Consider the following 27,322-nt stretch of genomic DNA (forward strand, 5'->3'; position numbering starts at 1 on the left):
TTTTATAGCCTATTCTACTCTTCTTCATTATAATTAATAGTATAAATGTATTATGCAAATTCAGATATCCAACAGACAGTACTTGGAAGGCTTAGGACATTCTAAAAGTTCTTAGGGCTTATTAATATCAAGAATGACAGTTCTTTCCAATGGAGAATATATACGTCAATCTATCATTGACATGTGGACTTGTTTCAACCGCATATATCAAGTGAAACTGACATATGTTTGAAAATATATGAGTTAGTATTACAGTTTTCTTTTAAGCGTGCTAGCACATATCATAATGGTGATTACTGTTACCAAAAAAAGCACCCAGACAGAGAATTTTTTTAGAAAGTGATTATACCTAAAAAGTTAAGATAGGATAGAACTATATATAGAGAGGCCTATATGGACAAATAGGTACCAAATACAAGAACATGAAAAGCATTCCTTTGTTAAATTTGGACATTCCTGCTCCTAGCAGTTAGTGAAATATGGAAGAGAAAGTACATTTGCTTTCTAAATAAACAAATAGTTAACACAATGTCAAATTTAGGTAACTATGAAAAATGATACAATTTTGGAAACTTCAGCAAGGAGGTTTTTATGCATTTTATAATAAAATTATATATGTGTAATAACATACTTTAGAGTCTTCATTAAAAAATCATTTAAAATAGAGCTATACATCATAAATCTGATAATGATCAGTTGCCTATATTTAAAAATATGATAAATAAGAACATTTAACAAGCATATATTTTGGGGCATAACAAAATAAATTTCCAGAATGATTTAAAATATATACATATATTTTTTGAGGAAGATTAGCCCTGAGCTAACATCTGCCACCAATCCACTCCATTTTGCTGAGGAAGACTGGTGCTGAGCTAACACCTTCCTCTACTTTATATGTGGGATGCCTGTCACAGCATGGCTTGACAAGCAGTGTGTAGGTCCACACTTGGGATCTGAACCGGCGAACCCAGGCTGCCAAAGCAGAACGTGCGAACTTAACTGCTGAGCCACCGGGCCCCCAGAATGATTTAAAATATAGATAAAATATGTGTTAATAATTGTTAAACTATCTAGCAAAACCTTCTATGGTTTTTCCTCCAAGCACTTGTCTATATATGAATAAATAATTCTCATTATTATAAAATTATTTGCTTAGCTAACATACTATATTAGCTATAATATATATACATCTTAGACAGGTCAGCATTCACATAGTAATCTTTATTATCACAATTATCCCTAGTCCACAGTCCACAAGATTTCAGAGAAATTCAATCTTTAATGTTAGATATAATATACAATTATCTATATATTTGCATATGTAATCCATGTATAATTTTTATTGACTTTTGCAGTCATGCAATCCACCAGCATTCTGAAATCAGAAAAACAAAACAAAATCCTAACTTTTGATCTGGGAACACTTGAGCACAATCTATGGTTTTGACACTTAGAAAAGTTACACAAACTTGAGAAAGTTACTCAACCTCTTCAAATTCCATTTTCCTTATTAGGCAAATGAATATAATTAAGCTTGTCCATCTCTTATTTTGATTTAGTGACTGTCAGAGTATTTCAAACATGAAGGGATAATAGTAAAGCATAATAATTCCTGTCATCAGTAAACACTGATATTGCACTATTTGCAACTGTTGGATATATTCTGATGCTTCTTGTCTCTCCTCTAGGAACAATTATCGACCTCGAATATAGTACAGTAATTATAAGGGTTCTTCCACATTTTTCTAAACGATAACAACACCCCTTTAATCCTTACTTTTCATTCACTTTTAATGTAATCAAATATAAAACATTTTAATAGTTAACTATTAAATAATAAACATTGTGAGGAAGTCTGAATACATTTCCCCATGAAAGTGAAATTAACCTGTAAACATGTTCACTGATGTATATTCAACCCAAGTTTCTCAGTAAAAAAAAAAAAATTTTTTCGAAGAGGCAGCACTGCAATGTCTTACTGTTGTTAAAAGGCAATCATGAAATTATACTTTTTGAGGTAGGTGGATTTTCTTATCTGTATTGACAGTTTCTGCTATATTGCTTTTGAGGGAAAAAGTACCTTTATCGACTTAATCTAGTGGCTAATACAAGTTTTTCTGGTTTTTTTCCCTTTACATTCCAGTCAAATATCTTTAATTGAATTCTTTCTTCTTCTTAAAATGATATCGGCCAATCAAGTTGATAAAGATCCTTACAAGGGGAACGCTTTACTGTAGGTGTTGGGGTTTCTTACATTATCTACATTTAAAGCTTTCAAATGTAAAATAAAACAAACAAAAAAAAAACAGATAGAATAAGGTGCTGGCCCTGTGGCTAAGTGGTTAAGTTCACATGCCCTGTTTTGGTGTCCCGGGATTTTGCCGGTTCAGATCCTGGGCGCGGACCTAGAACCACTCATTAAGCCATGCTGAGGCGGCATCGCACATACCACAACCAGTACAACTATGTACTGGGGGGCTTTGCTGAGAAGAAGAAGAAAAAGAAGAAAAAAACAAAAGATGGGCGACAGATGTTAGCTCAGGTGCCAATCTTAAAGGAAAAAAAAGAGAATAAACTCTAGAAAATTGTTAGAGAAACAAAGGAGTTTTGTGTCTTGGATCATAAAAGAGTGCTTTAAGTGGAAAAGTCAACAAGGACGCATACAATGTTGTCATGTAAATAAATATATTTATAGCTTTATTTTAACACAGCGGTTCAAACTCAGCATTTGATCATTCACATTATATGTTACATAATGATTCAAATAATTTAAGAAATTTTACAACATATTTCTAAATGTTACCACCATTAACCATGATTGTTTCATTGTCTATCTGCAAAATATAGAGAACTCAGTAAAAGTTGCTTTCTTCTCCTTAGCTCTAGGGCTCTTCTAGAGCCCTGCACCCTTCCCACAACACTGAGCCACCCTCTGAGCTCTGTCACTTTTCCTTTCAATAAATTACAACATTCAAGAGTGTCTTCTTGCCTCCTGGCCATGTGATAATTAAAGTGAGTTATTACATAAGGGTAATATACAGCGACACACAGACATCAGGTAGCAATGCCAAGTCCTGGAGACAGGCTTTCTTCTATGACACATTCAAGAAACTTCCCTCAATATGAGGTCAATATCCAATCTTTCTTCCCTTCTTTAGAGATATAAATAGGTTTTTGCCTTTTTCTAGTCAGCATAAGACTCTTCATTTTTTATTTCACTTGAATACATACTGTTTTCATCTTTTGAGCTCAATGCAAGGGAAAAATAGAGATAATTTAGTTCTTCAGTAGGAACTGCCCCACTAGAACAGGAGAAACTAGATGCTTTGTTTTCAAACTTACCTAAGGTGCATAGAATACGTGGTGAAATGAAATGAAGACTATAGCCAGAGAGACAAATGATATGGATGAGAAAGTTGAACAAAAAATATGTACTGCCAAGTGGAATATTACATTTTACGATAGATGCATAAAGAGATCATTTTTTAACAAAAGTCTATTTTTTAAAACTATAAGAAGAATAAGGTAGGAATACGTTAGTTGAATCTTCATCCCTCAATATTTTATGCAACTGCGTACAAATGCAAAAACTATGAAATATTTGGAATGGAAACATTTCTGTATTACATACTCTGGGAAACAGTTAACAAATGGAATGATGGAAAATTGGTTTTATTCAATATTTAACATGTCACAGATTCGTGATACATATCTTACGGTCAAATAATGATTTAACCTAAGTTGAAATATGTACTGGTTTAAATAAACCTTCAGTGCATGTAGGATTCCACAGGGCCTTGAAAAGAAGAAAACAAAAAATAAATAAATGAATGACATCAAATTAATAAAATGAAATGAAATTTTATTTAATATGAAGATTTAAAATGTTAAACACAAATAAAAAGCACAGACCAACATAAAACTGTTCTATTTATGATTTTCTAAGTCAAACTTGCTATTAAAATTTATTAAAAATATTTATATTAGTAATGCTTACAGGCTTCCAACTTTCAATTAAATATACTTTACAACTGAACACAAGGTGAAAGAGGGAAGAACAATTGGCAAAATTTTATTATTTCCTTGGTTTTGTAAGTAAAGTAAAAAAATAACAGTTTTACTCAACTCTTTCCTTTATGTATTTCTCAACTAAAAAATATCAAGAAAATTAAATAAGTAATAGGTACTTCTCGCATGGCCTTCCTGATATTTTTGTAAACCATAGTCACCATCCAAGATCCTAAACACAAAGCTCCAACAGAATTTTGTCAATCTTCAGCAATTAGCATTTTTTTTAAAACTCTAACTTTATCGCAGTTTTAAGTGATAGGAAATTAAAACATTTCAAAATTTTTCATCTTTAAAAAAAGGAACTCCATTGTGCAGATAATATGTATAAAAAGATATATAGGATCTGAGAATTACAGACTATGGCATCTGCCCCCAATGAATGTAGAATTCAGTTGGAGAGATATAAATGACTACAGAAAAGCTGAGCCATACTACAAGCCAATAGGTTATAGGTCAATATATAAGAGGTCAATATGTAGAACTGGTCAATATACAGACAACAATGTACAGTACTGACAACCACAAGATAGTAGGTTACATAGAACTGATAATTGCTGATGTAGTTCTATGGAAAGAGAGAACACTCCCAATTTGGGTGGTCAAATCAAGGATATGGGACTGGAAAGAGAAATATATTATAGGGGTATTCCAGATAAAATGGCTAAAAACAAAACAAAACTAACTAACACACTAAACAATGGAGACAAGAAATAGCAATTTATTTTAGAGCAGCTTAAGTGGAATACAAGGATTATGTTTGGGAATAGTAGAAACTAAAATTGCATAAATAGAGAAGGGTAAAATTTTAGCAGCTATGAATGCTGGTTTGAGGAATGTGGATTTTATCCTTTAAGACTTAGCCACTAAGAGAGAGTTTTTAAAGTAGAAATACAATGTAAGCTGTGTGTTTGTGTTTATTTATTTATTTATTTTGCAGATTTATCTGTGCTGCTTTACAGATTAGAATGTGTAGCGTCTGTAAGCAGGAAGACAAGACCGAAACCAACGTGAGGAAGTCCTGAAGCAGCAAGCAGTATTGGAAGGTGACTGTCCTCTGGAACACGATTTCCCGTCACGATGCTCCTTCCACTTTCAAGAACAGTCGACCCACCACTCATGTTATAGCTCAAAGTTAACGTCCTCAGAAATGTCTTCCCTGATGAGTCTTTTCTAGGCGCAAGTCCTCCTCTTCACCTGGTTCATCTCCTAATCTCATCTCTGCTTATTCACATCATGGCCCCATCACTGTGAAATTCTCTTGTTAATTTCTAATTTATTGTCTGTCGTCATCCACTAGAACATGCGGGTTATCAAGAAAGGAAACTTATCTATCTCTTGTTCACTGCTACAATCTCAGTGCTTGGAATACCTCTTTTATTTCTATTTTTTAAATGACTATATAAATAAAAAAGGGTAAAATATCTTGTGATGAAAATAACCACAGGGCTATAATTGTATGTTGTACACAGAGGCAGATAAGTATCTGCCAAACAAACATGTTCTTTAAAAAAAAGAAGTCTTCAGAATCATTAAGACTAAACATTTAACAGATGCCCAGCATTCAGTACCTGCTCTCCATGTGCTAGTTAAATGAATGTGAAAAGAAAGAAGAAAGATATTATTATATTTAATTTATTTAATTTAGAAATCTGGAATTCTGTTTTACAGTGTGATAAAGGAAATTCATATACTAAGACCCACAAAATGAAGGCTGCCCCAGTGTCCTGGCCCACGTCACAAATCTAAACCTAAGTCAGCCGGCACCCACAGGAAATGCCCTACTGTCTAGGAAACCTAACATACACCAGTCACAATCCTCCAACTCAGCTTTACTAGCTCACCTTACCCTGGAAAACGGCCTTACCAGAAAACCCCTGACCTCCTACCCAGTCATGCCCTATTTCGAGTTGGAGCTAATGTTTTATAAAACTCACTCTTGCCCAAAATCCCTCGGGAAAAGTTCTCCACTGCTTGTGAAGCACTGTACTCCCCCAGTCCATGGGTTGTTTTCCCTTGAAGAAAGGACATCAAACTTCTTACTAAATTGTATTATTTTTGTCATTGGGCAGATAGGCAACCAAGGATGGGATCTGAAGACAGCTGCTGAAGATTCTAGAGACGGCTCCTGGATGCAGGTGAAGGTACAGACAGAGCCCTTTGGTTCGCTGCCTCTTCGGCCAGGCTCTGGGATCTCTAGTAAGCTTTTCTTGGATTGAGCTCTGCTTATTTTGTGTTCTGAGCTCTTTGAGTTTGTTTATCTTAACCCTTTTGGGTGGAAAATTGGGGTGTGAAAGACTCCAGATTTTTCACAGGGTAAAAATTAGGGTAAAAGACTCCAGAATTTGCCAGGGTAGAAATTGGGGTGTGAACGACTCCAGGTTTTCAGGGAGATTTACAGGTCTCAGGAGCTGTGCACCAGCAGTCAGAAACAGTAAGCCTGGCTGAATCAGGAAGGATTATTTCAACAAGGGAAATTAAGGTACCTCTCAAGCTAAAGAGAGCAGGGACCCACTTTCTGGGACTCCTGCCTTTTTTATGATAAAGAAATAGGGTGCAAACAGCTGTTCATTCCTAAAACACTGGCAAAAAATAACCAAAGAGAATTTAGAATTACAGTGGCCTTTTGGGGGCTCTTATAACCTAGACAAGACTATAGACTTATGAAGAGTCCTCAATCACAGAGACTCAAAAACTAAACAGAAAGAATGGGATACTTTCTTTAATTGGAATGCTGAGCTATCACGAAAAGCCTCTGAACCAAAAACCATGTTCCTTAAATATTCATTACAAAAACAACAGAAATCTAAGGAATCAGAAAAGATGCTCCAACCAATGACTCCAAACTCCGATTTCACGCACCCTTATCTGATCCCTTCTTCCTAACTATCCTGAGACTCTCGACTCACTGTTGGAGCTCCCTTTCCATTCTGAAGATCTTATCACTCAATTACCCTTTAAAACCAGGCTAGTAGAAAATCCTAATAAAGACAAGGACACCCCTAAATTTATTCCCCAAACCACTTTTACACCATGGTCCAAGGCTGAGCTATAAGCCATGGTAAGACTTCTCTAAACCAAAAGAGGATCCTCAAAAATTTACAGAGCAATTTAGAATACTGATTAATACTTCTCACCCAAGACTCTCTGACCTATACCAATTAATACACATGCTGCTGGGTCTAGGAGAAGCCCAAAATTGGTTTAGAGAGGCAGACGGGATGAAACTGGAAAAGGAACTCAGATCAGAAGCCCAAGCTACTGCCAGAGATGCTAGACAAGCTCGTAAAACGCTCAAGATTTCTTAAGAATTCTCAGAGTATTTCGACCAAGAATGACTGGACTTTTGCTCAATCTTGTAAACAACAAAAAAAGGATGAATCTTCAGCAGGTTTTAGAACTACATTAGAAGCTTTACTTCTGAGACACTCAGGTTTTGCCGAAATAACTCCCTCAAATCACCCTGCTCTCACAGGCCTCTTTAAGGGCAGCATCTTCCCAGATCTTCCCAGTATGATCCAGAATAATAGATAGGAATGGGAAGTCATGATTACTGATGAAGTTTGCATTCTGGCTGAACATTCTGAACATACTTCAGAATTAGAAAAGAGAAGCAAAGCCACCAAACTCATGGCCCTCCAGCCCCAAAAGTTACCAGGGCCTCAGCCAACAAACAAGCTACCTTATCATTTTAAACCTCAAGGGGCCTGACCTAAACAATCCTGGCTGCCAGGCCCACATCACATCTGTAAACAGATGGACACTGGAAAAGAAACTGTTCCCAAAGAAAGCAAACAAATGCTGAACCTCGTCCTTCACATTTCCAAAAATCCCTGTGATGGGGCTCTGAGAGAAACATACAAAAGCTACTCCTGTATCCCTCTAAATGAACACGGTGAAATTCAAACAAAAATAAATGGAGAAACAGGTACAGCTTTAGTAGACACAGGTACAACCTTATCTATGTTAAATCCCACCTTTTAAAGCAACCTATCCCTTGGGGTGAAAAACAATACAAAATAGTGGAGGCGGAGATTTCAAATAAGATATGACAAGAATACTTATCAAAACTGGTTCAGATGACCCTAGGACCAATCTCTGACAATCACACCTTTCTGCTTTGTGATTCAACCTCTGTGAATTTAATCAGCTGAAATCTTTTATCCAAATTACATGGGCACATGACGTTCACTCCTGATGGAGAAATAATCCTTGAATTTTCCGACCAACCTGAATGAGAATTATTATGTGCCCTACAACTTGCTACAGGTAATATTGAAGATGAATCACCCTATGAGACTCCAGAGTTATCTGAAGTTCTGCAGACTCTCCGGCAACTTCATCAAGAGAGATCAGAAAATCAAGAGTTCTGAATCCAAAAAGTCCAAATAGACTACCGGACCTTTGCCTAAATTGCCTCAATGTCCTAGAGGCTATACAAGGACTCAACTCCATTGTTGAATCTTTAATTTCACAAGAGTCATTTTTCCCTTGGACTAGCCCTTGTAACACTCCCATCCTCCTAATAAAAAGCCAAATGGGAGAGGATGACAACTTGCGCAAGATCTAAGGGTGATAAATAAAATTGTGATTTCTTGTTTCCCAGTGGTATCTAATCCAAACACCTTACTATCACAGGTCCCATCAGCGGCTAAATGGTTCACAGTGATAGACTTATAATAGCCAATATGTATTTGCCTTTACATGGAACAATTGGCAATAGACTTGGACCATAATGCCTCAGGGATTTACTGAAGCTCTCACCTCTTTTTCCCAAGCCCTGCATCAAAATGTAAGCACCCTACAATTCCCTCAGGGGTCCTCATTTTTACAATATGTGAACAAGCTGTTGCTACGTTCTTCCACGTAGGAAGCCTCTAAATTAGACTCAATATATTTACTCTAACAGTTGGCAAACAAGATCACAAGGCCTCAAAGGAAAAACTTCAATTTTGCAAACAGGTTGTTCACTATTTAGAACATGACTTAAGTGATAGGGGATTTCCCTTTCTGCAAAGCATATACAATTAATACAAAACTTTCCAAAGCCTATCACACACACAAAAAAACCCAAACGACTTAGCAGGTTTTTGGGCCTGGCAGGACATTGCGGGCTTAGGGTTCCTGATTTTTCCTTGACAGCTTCCCCTCTTTATGAACGCACCAAAACCTCCACACTGGAAATCCAACCACAGGAAGACAAATACGAACAAGCAATTAGGGACCTTAAGACAGCCCTCCAAAAAACCCCAGCAGTGGGCCTACCCAACTACGAAAAAGCTTTTACCTTATTCATCCATGAAAGGAATAATCAGGATGTAGGAGTTTTAACTCAAGACCACGGTGGAGAATGAGACCTATCCCGTCTTGTAGCATGCAGGTGGACTCAGTAGTCGGAGCGTATCCGGAGTGTCTTCAGGCAGTCACAGCTGCAGCTAAATTAGTAGAAGCCTCAGCAGATCTGATCTCAGGACATGATGTTTATCTCCAAATACCTCACGCTGTTCAGTCTTCTAAACTCAGCGTTAATTCAATATCTTTTCTCAAGCAGACTCACTACTTATGAACTCCTACTTTAATCTCCACCTTACATATATCTTAAATGCTGCAACATTCTTAATCCAGCTACCTTACTTCCTTTATTGGGTGAGGGAGAAGAATATGACTGTGAGACAGTCACTTTCCAATTAGTTACCCCACGTCTACATTTAAAGGATATATCCCTAAATAACCCAGATTTAATTCTATAGGTGGACTGGTCCTATACCAAGAATAAACAGGGAGAATATCAAGCTGGTTATACAGTCACTACTCAATATGAGGTAATTGAACCAGACCTCTCCCAAAATGTAATTCAGCACAACAGGGAGCACTACTTGCCTTGATCAGAGCATGCATAACTGCTCAAGAAAAATCAGTTAACAGTTACACTGATAGCCTCTGTGCCTTTGTCATGGTACATGATTTTGCAATCTTATGTAAACAAAGATGTCTTCTAACTTCAAGCAGCACTCCCAATAAAAATGGAGTACAAGTAAAAGAACTCATCACCTTTCTACTCTCCTCTAAACCCACTATAACTAAGACTGGGCTCACACTAAAAGAATGTAGCCCAAATACCAGGAAAATGCCTAGGCAGATTTTCATCCCGAAGCTGCTGCATACACAAAGACTAATGAAATCCACTGCATTTTTTAACTCAAATTCTAACATCACAGGTCATCATTTCACAACAAACTACTTCCCCTCCTGGGAACAGAATTACTGGAAATCGAAGGGTTGTAAATTCAATAAGACCTCAAGCTCTGGGAAAGTGAGGATGAGCTACCTGATTCTCCCAGAGTCCCTCAAGGTGCCCCCTACCCTATACCTTGCATTCCATGACAAACTATGGAACTGGTACAAGCATCCAAATTAGGGGACACTAGGGGTGGGGAAATTGCCATAAGGCTTCACCTAAAGTTTTTAATTGGTGCACAACCTGTCAAAACTCATAATCCTGGTAAAACCATCCAAGCTTCAGGGGGAATAACTCTGCCCCTGACAGGACTATTTGAACATTTGCAACCGTATTTCATTCAGTTGTTCCTGGCACAAGGTTATCAATATGTACTAGTCATTATTTCCTTGTTTTCTGGATGGGTTGAGGCCTTTCTCTGATAGAAAGGCTGATGCCCTTACTGTTATTAAAAAAAAAACAAAACACTTTATAACATGTTATCCCAACTTGGGGCATACCTAGAGAAATTTCCAGTGACCATGGGACCCATTTCACTGGACAAATTGTACAGGCCCTCAATAAGATTGTCCATACCACATGGCATTACCATTGTACCTTCCATTCTCTGTCATCAGGAAAAGCTGAAAGAACCAACGGTATCTTCAAACTTGAACTATCAAAGTTTTTAGAATCCATAGGACTGCCATGGCCCAAAGTTTTACCTTTAGCCTGACTTGCTATACAAAGTACACCTTTTGGAAATTGATCACAAATTGATTCCATATGAAATTACCACAGGAAGGCCCATGTCCCTCATGGGTCTCATGCCCCCTTGTGCCCCTCATGTTGACACTTCTCTCATTTATCCTGAAATGGTACAATATTACGAATCTCTTATGCATTAGGCCAAGGCATATTCCCAACAGGTTAAAATAGCCTTTCCTCATATAGATTCCATAAACTTTCCTTCCCACACCCTGGAACCTGGGAACTTGGGTCTTCTGGAAGAGACATCGGAAAATATCTGCCCTCAAGCCACAGTGGAAGGGACCCTATCAAGTGCTCCTCACCACCAATACAGCAGTCAAGCTTCAGGGCATCATATCCTGGATCCATATCTCTCAACTGAAGAGAGTACCACCAATTCCTGGACTTGCACTCCCACCACCGGCCTTCGTCTCAAGCTTACTAGGATGAGAAATCACTGACATCACAAAGCAGACTGCTTCCACCCAAGACACCAGATCAAGACCTCATACTTCAACCTCAAACATGATACCCTTTCTTTTTCTCTTTCTTTCCTTTACTCTGGCACTGGCCTGGAAAGATAATGATGTTATCAGTATCTCCCAGGCCATTGCTAAGGGGAGTAGCTTTTCAGACTGTTGGATTTTTCATCAAAAACTCTGATTTGTCCATGATGTTAAAGACATCCTGGTCTTCCCTGTGACCAATTTTTCTTCCATTCCCAATGTCACCATAAACTACAATCATCTCCCTTAGAAGTCACTTGTAGAGTGGAAATTTTACAGCCAGAGCATCCAGTGCCTTGCTTTAACCTTTGTCCAGTCACAAATGTACGAACTCAGACAGATAGGAATTCCTTTAAAATCATCAGTATGTTCTCACCACCATAATCTTATGATTATCTAAATACCAACTGCCCTTGGCCTGGAACTGCAAATTGTTCCATAAGTATCGATATCCATAAAGAGTTTAGAAGTTCCTTTTATTTTAGAAAACAAATTATCTTCCCAAATGCAATGAAAATGTAACCGATCCATGGCTTAATTGGTCAAATGAAAAAATCCCAGCAAATGAATCTATTAATACTACTACTTTAACAGGAGCAGTGTGTGGCCAAGCAGGGTTTCCTTTTGTCTATGGCAGTTTTAAAGAAAAACATTCTTGGGCCTATGAATGCCTAGATGGCAGGTGTTTAACCAGATAGTGCCTTTTGGGTTATCTAACTGTACCCCTGTCTGTCCACAACCAGACTTCTCTCTGGTCAACTTTTCTCAATTTGCTTTATCGAACCAAACAGGAATGACCAAGAGGCATTCATAATATAAAATGTGCTTCCTTTGGCAGATCCCTACGCCCCTGAGTAGGAGTAAGTGTAAATGAGGCTATGATTGGGAACCTCTCTCTTGACTCTTGAAGATACTGCTGAATTAGCTGCTAAAGCACTAGCTGCCCAACAAAAGTCTCTAGACTCTCTGGTCAAAGTTGTTCTTGATGATAGGATATGCCTTGATTTTCTTTTAGCTGAGCAAGAAGGTGTCTATGCTGTGGCCGACATCACTTGCTGCACTTGGATTAACACTTTTGGGGAAGTTGAGACAGCTACATAAGATCACTGAACAAGCCACTTTGCTTAAGAAAGTGATTCCTTTAATGGGGTCTTTCTTTGATCTATTTGATTTGAGGTAGTTTGGATCATGGGGACTGTGGCTTCAGAGAGCCCTTCAAACGTTAGGTATTATTCTGCACAGAGTAATTCTAACAGTCTCCCTGGTGCACTGGGTTCTCTCAAAGGCTTCACATGCATGCAAGCAGCTGCTGGTGACAAGACAAACGATCTCCCTTTGCCCAGAACATAAAATCAAGGTGAAGAAAATGGCCAACTCAGGGATGGAGACCTCAATACCCTCACCTATAAATTCCAGTTGGAGATCCAACCTGACTCCAACATCAACAAAAAGCAGTAGCCAAGTGGTGCTATTACTTTAAATTTTGATCTATACTCTCTTTACAACTGTACAACTCAGTACAACTGAGATTATTGACCAAAAGGGGAAATTGAGGAAGGAAACTTGTGACTCACAAAATGGAGGCTGTTCCAGTGGCCTGGCCCACATCACAAATCTCAACCTAAGTCAACCTACACTTACGGGAAATGCCTCACTGTCTAGGAAACCCCACATACAGCAGTCACAGTCCCCCTGCTCAGACTGACTAGCTCACCTTCCCCTAGAAGACAGGACCTGCTAGCCTTACCAGGAAATCCCCGACCTCCTAGCCGATCATGCCCTGTTTCAAGTGGCTGCTTCTAATGTTCCATAAAACTCACTCTCGCCCAAAATCCCTCAGGAAGAGCACTCCACTGCTTGTGAGGAACTGTACTCCCTTAATCCAAATTTGTTACTAAATTGTATTATTTTTGTCATTTGACAAGTGTATTTTAAGCCTCCTAACCTTCATATATTAATAAAATCCTAAGTCAGATCTACCTTTTAATAATTCTAAAAAATGTTAGTAAAATGAAGGGAAAAATATCATAACAGGCTAAATATGTTCAGAGACACAAATGTCACCAAAATATATGATACTAACATTTCTCTTACCACAAAAGTTTATAATATTTTAGTACTCATCACGTAGTGAGGACAAAAAAGCCCCAATACTTCTCTATCATTTTTAGCTAGCAGAACATGGAGAGTATTGCAAGGAAATATTAAAGCTCAATTAATGAGAATAAATGGTTCCCTGTGACTACTCTGTAGGGACAACAATAATTTGAAAGATACAATTCTGTCATTATTAACCACTCTTGGGATACTGTAAATTAAGAAAATCAGTTACAAAACATTAATCATCTTGGGTTTTAAAATCTTGGGTCAAATTAGAAGGAAAATCCTCCAATACTTAATATTTATTTTCAATTATACTTTGAAAGAAAAGTACCTTGAACACTTTGTTTCCTCAGAAATTTCCAAGTTATTTTACTTTCTACGGAAGTAGTACTCGAAATTAAATGCGTTGTACAAACATAATTTTGTATTCATTATAGCAGTGTTAGAGAGTTTGCTTCCTTAAATAATATATTTTTGCACTGAAATTTACAAATTTATTATTATAAAGGCACACATGTTCATTGCAAAACATGAGAAAAAGAGATAAGCAGAAATAAGGAACTAAAGCACCACATTCCTACAAATCAGAGATGATCACATCAACTTTTATGTATTCATTTTCACATTTTTTCTACCAAAATGAGACCATGCAGTACTTTGTTTTTTAAATTACTGTACTTGCTGCCCTTTTTTGTTTTTTTTTCCATTTAATGACTTTCAACTTTCCAAGTCAATGCATTTTCGTCTTATCTAATAGGTATCTTTCTTCAAATTTCTTCAAATGTCCTTCAAATACATGTTACTGCTGGACTGCCCAACCCAAGATTTAGTCCTGGACCATGCACATATCTGAATGTAACGGCATTTAAATCTTCCTTATAATTTTTTTTTATTTGGATAGCCTTTCCTTTTACTGGGAAAACTTCTAAGCCTACAGAAAAATAGAAAAACTGGTACCATTAGCTATCCCCTAGATTTGGTAATTAAGAGTCACCATAGTTGCTTTTGTGTTTCTCCTCTCTCTCCCCCCAGCCTTGTCTATAAACACACGTACATATATTATATACACACATTACATTTGTCAGTGTCTCTTTAATCTCTTTAATCATGATAATCCCCAATTTTTAATAGCACTTTCTTTTTTAAGAGTACCATGTCAGTTGTCTCAGAATACTGCACATTCGGACTTTGTGTGATTGTTGACTCGCGGTATTATTTTACATGTCCATCCACCTCCTGTGTTTCCTGTAGACTGAAAGTGAGTCCCGTAAACTGGAACTGTTTCAGGTTAGATGTTTCTGACTATTGCTTTAGACTCTTTCAGTGGGCAGAGCTAGGAAACAGTCTTCAACTAGTAAACTATGAGATCATGTTGATAGTTTCTATTTGAATATTATATTACAGTTTTTTCCTTCAACTTATTAAATTTTTAATTAACTAATTAATTAATTTTTGCAGTGGAAGTTTCTCCCTCTGCTAACATCTGTTGCCCATCTTCCTCGTTTTGGCATCTTTTTCCCCACCAGAGCCCCAGTACATAGCTGTGTACAGTTGTACGTTCTTCTGGTTCTTCTATGTTAGCTGCTGCCACAGCATGGCTACTTGACAGACTAGTGGCGTGGTTCTGCACCCGGTAACCAAACCAGTTCAGGCCGCTGAAGCAGAGTGTGCCAAACTTTAACCACTAGTCCATCAGGGCTGGCTCAACCTTTTTTGTAATTTTCATAGTTATATTTCTTTTCTCTCATCCTGAAATACCTGGGTACTAATAACATTTGATTTATTTATTAGTTGAATTTTACACTGTATATAACTTCAAAATTATTATATTAGTAGTAATATAATTTTACTACTGAGTCAAGTTTTAGATTTTTTGCAGTTCTCTTTGTCCTTAGACTGCTATAGCCAACTAAGAATGTACAACCAGATAAATGGGTTCCAAATCACTTTTTAATTTTTTTTCTCTGTAGTTGTGATACCAATTTGATGTACTGCTATCTAAGTAGATTTTAATCTTTTAGTTTTCTTTTTTGCCATGAAAACTATATTAAAATATATCCTTAAAAAAATTCTCACTTTATTGTCATCTCTTCCACACTATTCTATACTTCTCTCTTGCATTTCTTTATAGGTAAACATTTTTATTATTCTGTCTTTCTCTGTTATCTATACATATACAACATATTACAAAAATGAAATACTACGTAACTCTTTCACATCTTGATTGTTTCACTTACTAATAGAGTCTAGAGATTACCCCATCTCAGAACACCGATGTTTCCTCTTTTTCGGCTTTACAACCCTCCATTTTGAGAATGAGCCGTTATCAAACAGCCCCACATTGATGGACATTAGCATTGTTTCTCATCTTTAGCTATTACAAATAATGTCCATAAAGGAAAATCTCGTGGAGATGATATTTGGTATATATGAATGGGTATGTTCCAGATAGACTTCTAGAGCTAGCATTGCTGGATGGAGGATAAAACCATATACAATTTTGTTAGAGTTTTCAAAATTCCCCTCTATAGGGGATTGTCCCATATGGTAACGCTGTTCTTTAAAAGACTTTAAAAAAAACTTAAAAAGAAATGTGAAAAATGCTTAAACTGTTTACATGATTGAATAACATTCAGTCATTTAAATAATGAAATAAAAACATTTATTAAGTTAAAGTAAAATAATATTCATTATATTTGAAATGCCAAAAATGTAAATATATATGTTTATGTACATGTATTACATTTATAGATAATTATTCAGTGTCTATATGTTTTAACAGACTAAAAAACCAAGATGGAGGAAAAACATTTTTAAAAGAGTAGAAAATACATACATGCACACCAAGTAATTTTCATATATTTTTATGATTTACATTAAGTTCCTTTTAGTTTCATATTTCTTAAGCCCCAATAGTAAATCATTACTGATGTTCTCTCAAAGAAGAAAAGTTAATCCTTTCAGACTCAATTAGGGTTTGTAGCAACTTACCCATATATTAAGAGACTTCTAAGTAGCATTTTTGGAACAATATTAAGTATTTATTATCATCTGAAAAGTTGAAAAACACTATATTTCCAATTCTACATTAGTCTTTTCACAGGTTTACAAAATAAAAAATTCATCAATTTTTAAGTTATACTTTCACACTGTAAGAAAATGATGAACCTGTTTAGTTTTCTTTCTGAAAATTACTCTGTATTAGACTATACCTTAACAAATTTTCCTTTAATTTGATGGCTTAAATCCAAATCTATAAGTGCACTTATTAGCAGAAAAACCATAAAATAATGACAAATCTGAAGTAATTCTGATATGTAAAGAACTTTGACTCTTTCAGTACTCTGAATTGTAAATTACACTCTTTTGGTATAAACTTTCTCTATAGTAATTCAGCTTTATAAATTTAAAATTCTAATTACCATCTTAACAATGTGGCATCACGTCAGAGTATAATTTCTTGGTATTCTCACTTTACAAAGCACAAGGTTAATGTTACATGTGGCTCTCTTTTAGGAAGCTTTCTGTAATGCAATATTCTGAAAATTCCTATTCCTTTGCCTGTTTTGTATGAAGCCAAACATTTATGGAACTTTTTTTTCTTGAGCTTTCTACTATTATTTATGAGCTATAAAAACACTTTACATCTTTATTTTGAAACATTAATAATCTAATATTTTAATGTCTTTTTCGCTTTAAAATTACCAGTTCTTTAACTGACAGAAGATATAAGCTAGTGAAGGGGAGCAGAATTTGACGCCCCAAAATATGCCTCTGGCATAGGATTATCTTGAGCTAGTTATTTTTAAGAAACTGCAGACACAGGAGAAGTTCTGAAAACTAACTAAAAGTTACCCTTTTGTAAGAAACATTTATATTTATAAGGGAAATCTCCATTTGTCAGGGTGTCACCCTCTGTACCAGGAAGAGAAGGATGACTCTAAATCTCTAGAAACTCTTACCAATGGAGAAGGCATCAACTGAAATCTGCATCAAAACTTTACCCTTGTTGACTGTACTTTTCCTGGTAACCTCCCATAATTGACTTCATCTTAACAATGGGATGTTTAAAAGCTATTTTTCAGGGGCAGCGAGCTAGCCAGGAATGTGTGCAGAAGAGAAAATTTTGATCTACCGATCCCAAACTCTTCCTGCCAGTGCTTCCACACACAGCTCACCCTCCCTGATGCCTTAAACCTTCCTCCATATTCTGGAGCGGGGAGACAGAGTTGAGAGCCTGTCCTTCTGTCTCCTTATCAATCAATTGTGTAATAAACTGCTCCTTCTTTCCAAGACTAGTGTGCCATGGTATTGGCTTCTGTGCGCATTGGGTGGCCAACGCTTGCTTGGTAACAGAAAAGCAAACGTAATTTACACAGCATGGCTGATTCTACCCAGCTTTCTTCCTGGTGCTTATGCTAAGTGAATATGATCTGATAGGCCTGAGGTGGCTGTCCCTTCACTCATCTGTGTTCCTCAAGTGTGTCTCTCGATTCACTGGGATTGATTCTAGGATTTAATGGTACAGAATGCATTTCTTTTCATACTGCATGGCCTCTAAATGAAGCCAATAATTCTTATCTAGGGCTGCAGCAAAGACCAAGCAATTTGCTCTTATTTGACTGAGGGTCTTCGAGGAGTTTTCAAGGAGCACGTCACAAAAACATTTCTGACTCAATGTGATTTTCCTCTCACTTCCTTCAAGTCTCACATCTCACCCTCAGACCTGCCCAGATCACTCCCTTTAAAATTTCTGACCACAGCCTGACCCACCCCTGCATTCACAAATATCCTTCCCCTGTGCTAGCTTGTTTCTTTTTGTCTTTTTTTTTTTGTTTTTTTTTTTTTTTTCCAGGAAGATTAGCCCTGAGCCAACATCGGTGCCCATCACCCTCTACTTTATATGTGGGACTCCTGCCACAGCATGGCTTGCCAACCTGCGCATAGGTCCACACCTGGGATCCAGGATCCAAACCGGTGAACCCTGGGCTGCCAAAGCAGAACCTGCAAACTCAACCACTGTGCAACTGGGCTGGACGCTGCTAGCTTTGTTTTTTACATTGCGCTTAGAACCTCCTAATGTACTATATAATTCACTATGATATTTATTGTTTATTGGAAGTATGCCTTCACAAAACGCAAGCTTCATAGGGAGTATTTGTTGTTTGATTCAAGGATGTTTTCCAAGTACCTAGAACAGGGCCTGGCTTCCAGGGGGCACTTAGTAATATTTGTTGAATGAATGCAGGTATGGATTTTCAAGAGTGGTACCCTTAGAACGTCACCACTGGATAAGCTGTGACTCCTCCATTATATGTTAATAAGCCCTTGTGGCAGATAATCATGTTTCCTGTAAGTGTTATTAATCCATGTTCTTGTCTGAGCGTTATCCTTAATGTAATACAGAAAGTTGTAGTTAAAAAAAAAACTTGGAATATATCATCTAGTTTTTAAATGATTTTTTTAATTTGTAAAAATAAACAGAAATAACTAAGATAAGGAAATATGAATTAATGAAGCAGGTGGGAGAAGGCACATTAAAAAAAAGACAATCTTCTGTAGAAACCAGAAGAACAAAAAAAGTTATCCACAAAGATGTCAAATTAATAAAAGTACCTGAATTTTCTCAGTGTCAGAATATGATATCTTCACTGCAGCATTTTGGCTATTCACTCTCAATTATTTTAACCAAAATGTTATTTGCAGTAGTTCAAACTATAAAATATTTACAGATAGCATGTGTGTTATGTTGAAGCATCTATTTATATAGTTTGTATCATCAGAAGAATCTTCTCTTCCTCTAAATGTAATCTCCTCATCGGCAACATTGCTACTTGACTACATCTATTCATCTTCTATCCTGTTTTAATAACACAAGTGACACCTAAGAAATTATTCTTTGATCTTTCAATAAACTAGCCTGTGTAGACAGAGGAAGGTGAAAGAGGTTAAATTGGCATTGATTACTTAAGACACATTCATCATTTATTTAACAATCTCCCTCATCACAAGAACTATTGTGTTTATAAGCTCTTGTTGATACACTCTGAATTTATTTTTCAAATAATCCTTGCCATGTGCATTAGGAATCAGAGCACATTGTACACTAACATTAGTTTCAAGTCTCCTGATACAACTGATGTAGGAAAGAAGTAGTTTATTGTACAAACCTTTGAACTTAATGACTCTAGTGGATTTTTGGAAATTTGTTTTAAGAGTTCTCATTATAATTAATGTCTTCTGGGGATTCTATTTCTTATCTTAAGCAAAATGTGTAGCAACAGTTATCTTTTCAAGGAAATTATATTAATGGATACTTGTAGTCTCTTACATTCTGACATTCACATCATTGAAACATGATCTGTAATGATCCGTAAAGAACAATTGTGGCTAATATTGACAACTTTAGGAAAAAAGCAAGAGAGTATAAGAATCATCCATAACGTACAAGATTTCTACAAGATTTTTCCTTATTTTTTCTGACAAATACTACTGCAAATTATAAATAGATATAGTGTATATATGTGGGTATTGAACAATTAAAATAATGTCAGACTCTACTTCCTGAGAAAAATGTGCAAAAATATTATAAATCAAAGGATAATAAATGATTATTATTACATATCAAAATGTGGAAAATTATTTATATATAGATAGTGAAAAGTATAGAACATATCCCAGTCATGGAAAAAAATCACACTATTGATGAATCATATATTCCAAAGAGTCACACAATTCATCATATTTAAAATGCTTTACTTATTTTTAATTTATTTAAAATACTTCCCACCCCAGTGTTTTCCATACAAAACACCCTAAAGTTTATTACTACAGTTCCATCTAATTACTGGAGTAAGGTTTGATATGCATATCTTCTTAATTAGGTTGCTGATTCTGATGATTATGGCCTAGACCACATCACTAGTATGAAACATGAAATCTTCAGAGCAGAGTATTATTCCATGCTAATGACAACCCAAATCATAACGGACACTTGTACAAGAGGATCCTTTAAGGACTTACCACCAATAAATTATTATTCTTTAACCTTAATTCAATCCAGTAAAACATGTTAAGCTCTCACTATCATATATGAAAAGAAGCTACGAACAAGGAAGATTTAATAAGGATTAACTATGTGCATGGCTTTATTTTTTAGGTTTATTTACACATTTAGAGAACTAAATAGTTTGATATAGGAAATTTTGTAGAAACAAGAATATTATGGGGCATAAAGAGGCCAGTACATAAGAGGCTGCTGGGAGCTACAGCCTCGTTGTCTCCCCACAGGCACCGTTCATTTCTCAGCACCCACTTTTCACAGCAGTCACTGACAGTGCTATAGATCTCTTACATTCTATATGTACAGTCAGCCATTTAGAAATTTAGAATTCAGTCTCCCAAACAGCATTTCCCTAAGTTGAGTAAAATGGAATATTTGAATCCAAATGCATAAGTGTTTTCCCTTTTCCTTGTTTTAAAAATACCTTACTTTTAATAATAGACTAGACTTCCACAAAGATCATGTGGTAGTGAGCAAGTGACTTCACTTTTCTGGAACTTAGCTAATTTATTTGAAAGTAAATTTGGGTTTGGAAGTAGGTGGATTCAGAGCTAACTTGTAGCTTGTATGTTATATGATTTTGTTGTGTTTGAATAAGATTTAATGGGAACTGTGGATTTATTACTTGTTGGACAGTTCTGTGCCTTGCTGATTTAAAAATACATAGATTATTATTTGTAAAATACAACCTGGGTTTATATCCTAGGGACTGATACACAAATAACATGTACTGAAAAATTTTTAAACAGAAAAAAAGATTCCCCCAAAAGATATCAATATTGAAATACTTGCGGTAAAATATCTTTGAACTTAATAAAAATCATTTCTTTTAAAAAAATATGAAGCATTAATGTCATTTAAATAATATATAACATTGATATTCAGGAAGTATTAGTCACAATGTTGGTATTGGAATATTTAGGTATCCAGAATAAACACACATTAAAATGAGTGTAACAGAAAAATTCAAAAGAAAAGCATAGCTTTTAATGCTTTTTAAGCTAAAAAATAATGTATATAAACATCTGGAAACAATTTCTGATAGAATTCAAAACTTTGTTTCCTAAAAGAGACAAGTAGCTTTATATAAAGTATATTAATCTACTTTGCAAGGCAACACAAAAATAACATTCATATTTATATCACGAGAACCTATAGATAAACATACATTTTATCATTATACACCTTCATAAAACAACTTAAAATGATCTCTAAAATGATCTCTATTCTATTTACATTTGTCAAGAAAGTGATAAAATATCAAGAAAAGTTTTTAAAAAGAAGAGGGAGTCCTCACAAATGTTAAGTACAAGATAAAGAAGCTAATTCCTTTATTTTTTCATCAAAAGGAAATTTAAAGTCATGAACTTAGGCACAATGAAAATTTCATAGCTCGTTTAAGGTAGGTATTTGAATCAAAGTTATCCAAAAGTCGTCCAGAAGCAATCTTGTATTAAAGCATGTTTTACAATCCTATTTTGACAATTCAACAAGTATTTCATCCTAAGAAAAAATGCTAACTTCCAATTAAATTACTTTCTGCAGCCTGCTCTGAAGCCCAAGAGCTGAAATATTATTGCAAATTTCTCTACAAAGTTGTTTTTTCTTCTATGTGCCACAATGGAAAAATCATGTGCTTGGCCTTCGGTGACTGCAAGCTTAATAACTCCATTCAACTGTTAATAAATAAATTAGTACTTCCTTAAAAATAAATTGTCCTGGTATTCTAGCATGTATCTTCCACATGTCTTCAAATTCACTAATTCAAAGACTGTATTAGAGATGTTGGTTTAAAAAAATTAATAAGACATTGGTATGCTAGTTGATGCCTATAATTACCTTGTTCAGTTCCAGAAGTATTTGGGGATTATTTAAGAGCAAAAGATGAACGGTGCACCAGGAAATCCTATTAAATCAATGCATGGACATAGCAGCAGCAGAGGTAAATAAGCTGTGGAGGTCTGAATACAAATAAAGAAGATAAAAAAGGTTTTATATAGCTACTTACATCGTAGCCTAGAAGTTCAGTCTGTGTGGATTTATCTACTCTTGAAGCAAAGGCCTTCTGTAAATGCTTGACTTTTTCCTGTAGGAAAAAAAAAATAACACAGAGAGTCATGTGCATCTATACTAATATTCCCCACTTATTAAGATTTGATTAGTGTGCATTTCATGATTTTCTGTGTGTATGCTTTGCTCTGTTAGTGCTCTGCATATGAACTTAAATTTTCAAAGCTTTAATTTTCAGGTCATGACTACTCCACCTTTGGCATCTGTTCTTTTTGTACAGGAACCACTGAGTCAGAACCATAGTTGAACGCTAGAGAGACATAATTTGCTTGAATCTGAGACCAAATGCTTATCCTATGTTTCTTAGCAACTATTTTTTGTAAATTAGATTGATATGATTTTATTGATCTAGTTTCAGAGCATTTAAAATCCAAAACATACTCAATAAATAATACCACCCATCTATTTAGTTTTTTGGGTTTTGCTTCACTTCTTAATCCTTTGCTCCTGGAATCTACACCTTTAGGAATCTAAAGGGATTTGACACTAATCTACTCCTGTTACAACTAGATAAGGGAAGTAATACACAAGACAAGTTTGGGATTTCACATCCCCAATGCAAATATATGAATTCTGGTCTTCTAATTTGACTGGGCTTCTGGCTGGGGCCTTCTCTTCTCATTCCTAAATGTCTCACTTAAAATAAAATGGGATCTTGAAATGTATAAACACCCACTGGTTCAAACTTGCCTAAGGAGAGATAAATGAAAGGGACAATAGTGAGGAATGACACTAGAGTGGTAAGTAAATCAAGTCTATATCAGAAAGCACAGAACTCTATGTCAAAGGATTTTAGAGTTTTCTTCATTTTTGAAATATTATTTTACAATTGAAGGCCATAAAAATATTTTAACTAAATTACAACAGAACTTATTTAAATACTTCCTTTCACTTTATACAAAAAAGAACCAGAAGGAAGCAATATAGAGAAGAAAAACAGTTGAAGTATATCGAAGTTTTTCTGGACCAATTAATTTACCACATGTGATTTAATGTGGCTCTCTTTCAGTCTTTTCCTGTTTAAGCAAACAATTCCTTTTTCTAAGCTCTCTCAGAGGGATAGGGGAAAGTAGAAACAACTCAATTTCCAGCAGATACATTTTATAAATAAATCTATACTCCTGACAAAATATTCTATTGCCTTTAAGATTTTCCTTCCAACAACGACAACATCAATACTTGAAAAAACACACCCTTGTTTTTTTCTCATTTAAGATTAATAAAACGTAAGTGTGCTTAGAATAAACAAAAAGAAAAAACACTAGCAGATTATGTAAAAAATAGTAACCAAAAGGAATAAAAAAGAGCAATTTCATTATTTACACTTGCTGTTTAATTGCTGCCTGATCTGAGTCCTGAATATGTGGAGGTTTTGAATATTACATAATATTGCTATCTGAATAAAAAATACGTAATATAGTTTTTTTGTCTCCAAATTTCAAATTATTTCATCTGACATTAAGAGTAATATAATGACATCTGTTTAATAAAAGTTAGCTACTATAAATAAGTGCATATAAACCAAAGAAAACAGATAATTTACAAACTTACTTGGAGTATGTACCTGTGCTCACATTCCTCTCCTTCTGTAATCTTTATTACAACAATAATAGATGCCATTAACAGAATATAGGTGTGCGCTAGGAACTGTAACACGTAATATACATGAGTCCTCTCAAGAACATACAATGTCTGGGTTATTGTCCCTTTTTAAAAGAAAAGGAAATTGACAATTGGTAAGTTGAAATCTGTTGCTAAAGGTCACACAAGCTAGTAGTAAGTGGAACAGTCAAGATGAAAACTGCTATCTGTCTCCAAACCGTGGTGCCCTTTCTATAAAGATATTTTGACTCTGAAAAAGCTTACAAGTAGTCTTGCTGCTCCCATTTCACATATGCAAGGAAACATACCAAATGTACACTTTTTATAGTTGCTACACAGCTAATAGGATAATTGATGTTCACCTAGCCTGTATCTCTCGCAGACTCTATCAAGTCATTTTGCTTTACTGTGAAAACAATTTAAGATTGCCTAAGATTTACCAGTTTGTTTCCTCTAAAAGCTACAATTCCACAGAATACCCATTACTATAAATATGATCAGCAATGCATTTTGGAGCATGAGTTAGGAATAAAATGGTAAAGTTAATATAGAGTTATAACACAAAATTGGAAGCAAGATGTGAAAAAGCAAACAAATAAAAATTTAATGTTGAGTTGGCCTGAAATCCTTTTGATAGCAATGATATTATCAGTTCAGAGTAATCTAAAAATATATTCTGCTTAAGCTGTTAGAATCATTTCGTGTGTGTGTGTTTTATGCATTGGATATTCACAGAGTCTACCTCCACAATATATACTGTCCATATAAAAAGGCTAGTTCCTAATTTCTTTTGGAATTTTTGAATTTAAATTTCATCAGTCAAAAATATATATCTATTGAATGCCTGAGCCTAAAAAACAAACTAGGGAGGCCAGCCCGGTGGTGCACTGGTTAAGTGCACACATTCCACTTTGGCGGCCTGGGGTTCCCCTGTTCGGATCCCCAGTGCGGACACAGCACCACTTGGCAAGCCATGCTGTGGTAGGCATCCCACACATAAAGTAGAAGAAGATGGGCACTGATGTGAGCTCAGGGCCAGTCTGCCTCAGCAAAACAAAAGAGGGGGATTGGCAGCAGATGTTAGCTCAGGGCTAATCTTCCTCAAAACAACAACAACAACAACAAAAAAACCCAAAATAGGTACCATTGATACATGTATATTTTTGCACTTGCGTGTGTGCACATGTACGCACATGTCATTGAGGAAGCACTGAAGAGGACAAATGTGGTAAGATAAAATACAAGACAGCGGCCAGGCCAGTGGCACAGTGGTAAAGTTTATGTGTTCCACTTTGTCAGCCTGGGGTTCGCAGGTTTAGAATCTGGGCGTGGACCTACACACCACTGATCAAGCCATGCTGAGGCAGCAACCCACATAGAGGAACGAGAGGGGTTTACAACTAGGATATACAACTGTGTACTGGGGCTTTGGGGAAGAAAAAAAGGAAGATTGGCAACAGATGTTATCTCAGGGCCAATCTTCCTCACCAAAAAAATTGAAAAAAAAAAAAGACAAATCGTGACAAACCAGTATAACTGGCTTTTAAAATGAAGCCTCAAGTGACCAGGGAGGAGAGTACTGGCAGTTATTTATTCTTATTTCAGAATATATTTGGATTTATTTACATTATTAGATACTCTCTTGATTAACAAAGTTATGAATAATATTTAAAATTCTAGCAAGTTTAATAATCTACACGATTTATTTTTACTTTAGATATTAATATCTATTCGTATCTACTAGAGCTGTTTAAAAAAATTATGCATGTTAAACTAAGTACAATACATTAAACTGAAAAGAAATTATTCAATAATCTCAAGATATAACTATATTTTATATTAAATTATTATTTTAATTATCTATACAGATGAAATTCATCTGCAAGATGATAAAGGATGAACTTTTAAAAAATATTACATGAAGGCCTACTTGCAGTAGTTAGTTTTAGAATCTATAATGAAAGGAAATGTACTCATTAATAAAATTAACAAAGACTGATATAGGAAATATATGTAACAGTGATTACAGCACTACTATACGATTATGTGCCTTCAAGCTGAAGGGGAAAAAAAGCATCTGGGTTGTTAAAAAAGCAAGTTTCGCAAAGAGTAGCTTTGAATTGGGAAAGGAAATATCTTAAAAGTGTAAAATAATACAAAGACTGCTTAAAATAGTATAATCCTAAATTGGATCCTAAATTATGGATCTAAAGGTTAAAGTTTACACAAAGAGAAACAGTAACGAAAGATTCACACTCTAAAAGAGGAGAAAAGCTAAGTTCTAAAATTGAAAAGTAATGTAATTCACCCAAGAAAATTCACAAAGTGTTCTGAGTCAAGTTTAAACTGGAATTTGGTAGGTCAAAAAGAATTTGAACATATTCTTGTAAGGTACTTCAATGTCAATAATAAAAGATTATTTGAACAAAACAAAAGCAAAAAACTAATGGGAAAATCATTAGGATTGCTTAATGATATCAAGCCCAAGGACGAGCTCAGGAATGGAAAGGTCATGTTATAGAGATCACATTGATTATTTTCACCCACCCTTAATAAGGGCGTATCACTGAGACCTCAGTAGAATCATAAACAAGCACGACGGTGACAAGGAAATCAAACCTCCTCACATAGAACATAAAATTTCTTAGGACTATCAAGAAAACATTAAAATGCAGTATTACTTTCTCACTTTTTAACATGAAAAATTGCTAACATATAACAAAAAGGAGGGAGAATAACACCTAGAATCCCTATGCGCTCATCACTCAATTTCAACAACGGACATTAGAATGGAAGTAAGTATTAGCATCAGCTATATACTTAAATAGCTGCACTGGTCAGTATTGTCCTTCAACTTAGCTAAGAGGTGTTTGCATTAGAGGACCCTGCTCTGCAGGAAATGTCAGTAAATCAATAAAGCAAACATCTGGAAAATACATT

At 35.5% G+C, this 27,322-nt stretch overlaps 1 protein-coding gene across 1 annotated transcript in view; it reads right to left on the reverse strand.

The window, feature by feature from the left end:
- Positions 1 to 2,723: 2,723 nt before the first annotated feature.
- Positions 2,724 to 27,322, reverse strand: part of CCSER1 (coiled-coil serine rich protein 1) — a 673,696-nt gene continuing 649,097 nt past the window's right edge. The window contains exons 9-10 of the mRNA XM_046655670.1: positions 22,719 to 22,796; positions 2,724 to 3,799 (exon numbers count right to left, since the gene is read on the reverse strand). Coding sequence (XP_046511626.1) covers positions 3,740 to 3,799; positions 22,719 to 22,796 — 138 coding nt within the window. The 3' untranslated portion in view covers positions 2,724 to 3,739. The remainder of the gene's footprint in view (positions 3,800 to 22,718; positions 22,797 to 27,322) is intronic.

This window comes from Equus quagga, chromosome 3, assembly GCF_021613505.1.
Source record: "Equus quagga isolate Etosha38 chromosome 3, UCLA_HA_Equagga_1.0, whole genome shotgun sequence".
Taxonomy (NCBI): Eukaryota; Metazoa; Chordata; class Mammalia; order Perissodactyla; family Equidae; genus Equus; species Equus quagga.